At 54.2% G+C, this 6,390-nt stretch overlaps 2 protein-coding genes across 2 annotated transcripts in view; one reads left to right on the forward strand and one right to left on the reverse strand.

The window, feature by feature from the left end:
* Positions 1–1,392: 1,392 nt before the first annotated feature.
* GUITHDRAFT_148631 (hypothetical protein) lies at positions 1,393–3,774 on the forward strand (the record flags this gene model as incomplete). The annotated part of the gene is made up of 4 exons (XM_005819348.1): positions 1,393–1,676; positions 1,755–2,376; positions 2,618–3,217; positions 3,655–3,774. 4 exons carry the CDS (start codon positions 1,393–1,395, stop codon positions 3,772–3,774), a joined length of 1,626 nt encoding a protein of 541 aa, XP_005819405.1.
* Positions 3,775–4,191: 417 nt separating this feature from the next.
* GUITHDRAFT_166710 (hypothetical protein) overlaps positions 4,192–6,390 on the reverse strand; it is a 3,866-nt gene continuing 1,667 nt past the window's right edge. Inside the window, exons 7-11 of the mRNA XM_005819349.1 lie at positions 5,831–5,901; positions 5,473–5,533; positions 5,088–5,148; positions 4,678–4,730; positions 4,192–4,347 (exon numbers count right to left, since the gene is read on the reverse strand). Of these exons, the coding sequence (XP_005819406.1) occupies positions 4,261–4,347; positions 4,678–4,730; positions 5,088–5,148; positions 5,473–5,533; positions 5,831–5,901 (333 nt within the window). The 3' untranslated portion in view covers positions 4,192–4,260. The remainder of the gene's footprint in view (positions 4,348–4,677; positions 4,731–5,087; positions 5,149–5,472; positions 5,534–5,830; positions 5,902–6,390) is intronic.

Raw genomic sequence — 6,390 nt, forward strand, 5'->3', positions numbered from 1 at the left:
CCCTCCCTCCCTCCCTCCCTCCCCTCCCCCTCCCCCTCCCCCTCCCCCTCCCCCTCCCCCTCCCCCTCCCCCTCCTCCCTCCTCCCTCCTCCTCCTCCTCCTATCTCACAGGACAAGCTGTCCTCCCTGCTCCTGGATGAGCTTGGCTCCCCGCACCGACGTGATCTTGATCTCGATCTCCTTCTCCTTCTTCGTCGTCAGCACATGCATGTCGAAATCCTCGCTGTAGAGCATCTGCTCCAAGTGAATCGGATCCGCCGCTGTCGGCGTGACCTGCCATGCTCCTTCTCAGCTCCTCCTCCCCGTCTCGCCTCCCATCCCGCCATACCGAGCTCATGCTGTAACTCCTCGTCAGCCTCTTTTGGTATCTCCTTGCCTCCGACGCCGCATGCTGCTCTACCTGCGGCTCCTCCTTCGCCGATCCCCTGCCCAGCCTCCATGTCAAACAAGACGCCTCGTGCGCAATCTCCGCCCTCACCCTCGGAGAGGAGCGAAGGGAGGAAGACGAAGTCCGGCCATGGAGGTTCCATGCGGCGTTTGGTACAGGCATGACGCGGCTTGAAGCTGCAGCGCAAGCGCCTAGAGGACAGCGTTAGAGGAGCAGGACGAGGCATCTCATCAGAGGATTTACAACCTTCCCATCAGTATTCCATCACCCTCCTCTCCCTCCCTTGCCTTGTTTGTATCCTTCCCTTCCCGTTCCTCCCCATTCCTTCCCTCTCCTCCTCCGCCTCCACCTCAGCCTCTCACTCCTACTCATCGTCTCCACCATCACCACACCATCATCATCCTCCTCCTCTTCCTCCTCCTCCTCCTCACCTCCTCCCCCGCCTCCTCCTCTTACCAGCAGCATCGCCGGTTTGCCCGCCATCTTTCCGAACGTAGCAGGGGCAACCTGATTGGCCGAGCAGGGAAGCAGCGGGGGATACAAAAAGTGGAAGGGGGGTAGGGTACCATAGAAATTGTGGGGTGGGGGTGATATCTTACAGGTGAATAGGGGTGAAAGTAATATAGAATTGGACGGGTAATCAGAACAACAAGGGATCCAGAGGGTGGGTCATGGCACACACAGGATACATTGGCAGGGAAATGTGGGGGTGCTGTGGATAAGGGGTGGGTCAATGGATGGGGTGGGTCCTTTCAGTAGCTCCCCCGGAAGATCTAAGGCGGGTATTTAAAAACTATTTGTAGTTAATTTTAAGTTTATTATAAATGTGAAATAAGTACACATATTCATACCAGTTAAATGCAAAATTGATAGAACACACCTTTTTCATATACTAAAATTTGTATATAAAAATATTAGATAATATTATAATTGGTAGCAATTTACAAGTGTAGATTGGGATACTAAAAGTCTTAAAAGTACCCTAACTAGGACGCTCTACTAATATGGCGCCGCTCCTCCTCCTCCTCCTCCTCGTTGGGGGATCCTCTGCCTTCGTTGTTACCCCCTCCTCCTCCTCCCTCTCCTCTTCCTCCCTCTTCATCTCTCCGTCTCCCTCCCTTGTGTCCTCCAGGCTGACCCCATGGCGGACGACGACCCGAAGCTCATCCGGCCTCGGATCCCTTGCTTGCTCGGGGAGGGACGAGAGAGTTCCGGGATGGGTGCATGAGGCAGCTCCTGCGAGGAGAGGCTGGGGATCGTCTGTGCTACTACTCTCAGGGAGAGTCAGGTCCGCTACTCCCTTGATCTCCCTGCTCCCTTACCTTCACTCCCTAATGCGCTCTTCGTTGACTGTCCTCTTTTCCAGGGCGAGATTCTCCCGCACAAGCATGCAGAGCAGTGGCAGCGGGGACAGGAAGTTTGCCGTGGGCGATGCTGTTGAGGCGCAGTGGATAGGAGACGATTCGTGGTACGCCGGGACGATCGAGGGGCTATGGTCGGAGGGGCGGTACGACGTGAAGTGGGCAGACCCGCAGGGAATGGCAGATTGCCAGGCGACGAGCGAGGAGAACATCCGATCGTTCCCCGTGAAGAGCTACTACATGTTCGGGCTGAACTCGCTGGAGCAGGGAGACTACGAGAGTGCATACTTGGCCTTCAGGTGTATCTACATTTGTATGGGGAAGTTCGCGGATACGGAGAGGTACCTGGACGAATTGCTCGCTATTCCTTCCATCCAAGAGCTTGCTCAGTCCCGGAACGATGCGAACTTGATGAAGGAGAGGGAGAGCAGGAAGAAGGCAGGGCAGGCAGGGAGTGTGGAGGAGGAGGAGAAGGCGCCGATGTACTCAGAGGATGAGCTGGAAGGGTTGAGGCAGGAGGCGAAGCAAAATGCTGTGTTGCAGAACATGTGGGGTCAGTACAACACGTTTGTGAACTACCAAGTTGGAAGTTGGCACGGAAGGTGGAAGGAGTACGACGTGAAGGGGGTAAGCGATGGTTGAACGTTTTCCTCCTCCTTGGTCTCGGAACTTCGCTTCTCTTCCCATCCTCTTGACTCTTTCTCCTCCGCTTCATCATCATCATCATCCTCCTCCTCCTCATCATCATCATCATCATCATCATCATCATCATCATCATCATCATCATCATCATCATCATCCACTTGTAAATTCGCATGCTGCTTTCCCCCTTGTGCTGTTCGATGCGCGACTGACCAGCATTTCGTAGTCTCAGGTGCAAGAAGGACGTGAAGTGAGGAGGAGTGAAGTTTTGACGGCCTCCAACGAGGGTCCTGCTCCCTCCTTCAGCCGCGAGATTGTTGGTGTCAACGAGCAGGGAGGGACGGGGGAGTCGACCAGGAGCGCTGGCTCGTTCTATCCCTCCTCCCTCGCCTCCTGGTTCGTCGGCAACGCCTTCACCTTCTCGAGAACGAGCGAGCAGGGAGGAAACGATCTGCTGGACCTTCAGGTGGGGCTGCGGCATGAGGACATGAAAGCTTCTTGCATCTTCTCCTACCAGAGGAGGAAGGAGGAGGAGGGGACTTGGGAGCTGGTGCGCATGTCGGTGGGGAGGGAGAAACTTGGGTCGATGCCCAAAGGAGACGAGTACGTTCTGTTCAGGGAGGAGAAGGGGAGGATGGAGGACGGGGCTGAGCTCAGCGGTCCTGCGGACAGGTTGAGCACGAACTACACCCCGATGCCGGGGAAGGAAGGCGTGATGACGGTGGAGGCGGAGGGAGGGATCGCAGTACAAGGACCAGCTGTGCTGTCGGAGAAGGATGGAGAGAGGAGGGAGGTTGTGATCTCGTGGTCGACACCCTCGACGGAGGTGAGGAGGAGGAAGAGCAAGAGGAGAGGGAGGAGGAGGGAGAGGAGGAGGAGAAGGAGGAGGAGGAGAAGGAGGAGGAGAGGGTGAGAGAGAAGAGGACGGAGAAGGAAGGGAAAGAGCGTTAAGTGCGAGATAGGGAGGGACAGAAGGGCAGAGAAGGTAGGAGGATGGGGAGTTCAGTGGTGGGTAGCAGGAGCAGGGAGCAAGCGCAAGGAGCAAGGATATCAGGTCGAGGGAAGAGGGGCGGCAGGAGCAGGAGCAGGAGCAGGAGCAGGAGCAGGAGCAGGAGCAGGAGCAGGAGCAGGAGCAGGAGCAGGAGCAGGAGCAGGAGCAGGAGCAGGAGCAGGAGCAGGAGCAGGAGCAGGAGCAGGAGCAGGAGCAGGTCGAGGGAGGAGAATGACGAGGAGGGGGAGGGAGGAGTGACTCTGGTATCGCAGGGAATCGCATGGGACGGGAAGGATAGGATCATCCCAGCTCTCAAGTATCGCTGTGCTCGGGTGTTCAAGGGGGCGTCGGATGAGCTGGAGCTGCTGTCAGTGACGGAGACAAGGGGTTGAGGAGGAGGAGGAGGGAGGAGGAGGAGGAGGAGGAGGAGGAGCGTCTGGTAGTATGACAGAGCAGGAGAGAATGAAGAGAGATGGGAATGAAGAAGAAAGAGACGATGGTGGCGGCGGGTGATGAACATGATGATAATGTACACGACGATGACGATGATGACGATGACGCTGATTGAGATGATGATAATGATAATGATGATGATGATGTACATGATGATGATTGAGATGGAGATGGTTGAGATGATGACGATGATGTACATGATGTGCATAGTGATAACGTACATAATGATGATGATGATGATGATTGACATGTACAAGATTTCTCTCTTTTCTTCATCATTTCTTCTCGTCGCATCACAAGCTGCTTCACCTCGCCTCCACGATCTTGACTGAAATCATTCTCTCGCGATTTGAATTCTTCTCTTTCATAATTTTATTTCTTGTCCCATATTTTCAATTTCTCTAGCCTTTTCCGATCCCTTCCTTTCACCTCCCGTACATGAGTTGTCTTGACCCTGGTAGACTCACAAGAGGCTCGTCGACTAGAACTTGACCAGTCAAACTTCTCTTGACCTGACAAACAATAGTAAGAGAGATCAAAACCACTATCAATCATCATCATCATTCAATCATCATCATCTCCATCATCATCATCACCATCATCATCATCATCATCATTCAATCATCATCATCTCCATCACCATCATCTCCATCATCATCATCATCATCTCCACCATCTCCAACACATCTCCATCATCATCATCATCACCACCATCTCCATCATCATCATCATCATCATCATCATTCAATCATCATCATCTCCATCATCATCATCATCTCCATCATCTCCATCATCATCATCATCATCTCCACCACCACCACCACCACCACCATGTATCCCACCTTCAGGTTCGGCCCAATCAAATAGGCAACAACAGCTCCTCCGATGGCTCCGCCTGCCGACAATCAAATCAGCGAGAAGGAAATGGAGGAGGAGGAGACGAGGACGAAAACGGGAACGAGGAGATTTCGAGAGGAGGGAGACTAGGAGGAAAAGGACGAGGAAGAGGAACAAGAGGCTAGAGGGGTGGAGAGGAACGAGACGGAGAAGAAGAAGACAGGCAGGCAGGCAGGCAGGCAGGCAGGCAGACAGACAGACAGACAGACAGGCAGGTAGGTAGACAGACAGACAGACAGGCAGGCAGACAGACAGACAGACATGGATAGAAATAACAGCAGTCAAACTCTCCTCTCAACCATCGAACAAGTGAGTCAGACACATAGCACAACACAACGAGCATGTCAAACTTCACCGATGTGCCCCCAGTTGTCTATGTTGCTTCCTGGAGCGAGCCCGATAATAAGGTTGAGAATCTGGTAAAAGTTGAGAATGGAATGAAGGTTGAAGACAAGGACGGGCGTCGGAGATACATCAGCAGCGCTAGCAGGAGTGAGGAGGTGGTGGTGCATTAGTGGGAAGAGAGGGAGGGGAGGAGAGGAGGGGAGGAGAGCAGGAGGGGAGAGGGGAGGGAGGGGAGGATGGGGAGAGGGGAGGAGGAGTGGGAGGGGAGGAAGGGAGGGGAGGAGAGAGGGAGAGGGAGGGAGAGGGAGAGGGAGGAACGAGCGAGCAGAGGATGAGGGAGAGGCAAGGGAGGTGAAGAGGAGGATATATTGTTGAGGTGGAAACTTTGCACTCACGCATGTCTGTATGATGCCATTGAGCATGTAGCGCGATCGATCACCAAAGATGTCCTGATGCCTGAAAGAAAAATGAACATGAAGGGAACGGACATGAGAAAGAAAGGACAAGAGGGAGAGAGAAAGAAACTGTGCTCATGTTCTCCTCTCACCCCTCCCCTCCTCTCCTCTCCTCTCCTCTCCTCTCCTCTACTCACCCCTTCCCTCCTCTCCTCTCCTCTCTCCTCCTGACCTCTTCTGCCCCCTCCCCTCCTCTCCTCTCCTCTCCCCTCCCCTCCATTCCTCTCCTCTCCCCTCCCTCCTGAACTCTCCCCTCCCCTCCCCTCCCCTCCCCTCCTCTTCTTCTCTCCTCTCACACCTTGCAAGAAAGACTCCCAATGCTCCGACTAATCCGAAGATTGCACCCGATGCTCCGACACTCGGAATGAGCTGTGGGGACGTCAGATCGGCCAGACAGGACACAACCGGACAGGACAGGACAGGAGGGAAGAGAGAGGAGAGAAAGGGGAAATACGAGACGAGAGGAGAGGAGAGGAGAGGAGAGGAGAGGAGAGGAGAGGAGAGGAGAGGAGAGGAGAGGAGAGGAGAGGAGAGGAGAGAGGAGAGTAGAGAGAGAGAGAGAGAGAGAGAGAGAGAGAGAGAGAGAGAGAGAGAGAGAGAGAGAGAGAGAGAGAGAGAGAGAGAGAGAGAGAGAGAGAGAGAGAGAGAGAGAGAGAGAGAGAGAGAGAGAGAGAGAGAGAGAGAGAGAGAGAGAGAGAGAGAGAGAGAGAGAGAGAGAGAGAGAGAGAGAGAGAGAGAGAGAGAGAGAGAGAGAGAGAGAGAGAGAGAGAGAGAGAGAGAGAAAGAGGATAGGAGAAAGAGGATAGGAGAAAGAGGATAGGAGAACTGGTGCACCTCTTTGCGGGTCTTGTCCTGCTT

The sequence above is a fragment of the Guillardia theta genome (genome assembly GCF_000315625.1).
Source record: "Guillardia theta CCMP2712 unplaced genomic scaffold GUITHscaffold_228, whole genome shotgun sequence".
Classification (NCBI taxonomy): Eukaryota; class Cryptophyceae; order Pyrenomonadales; family Geminigeraceae; genus Guillardia; species Guillardia theta.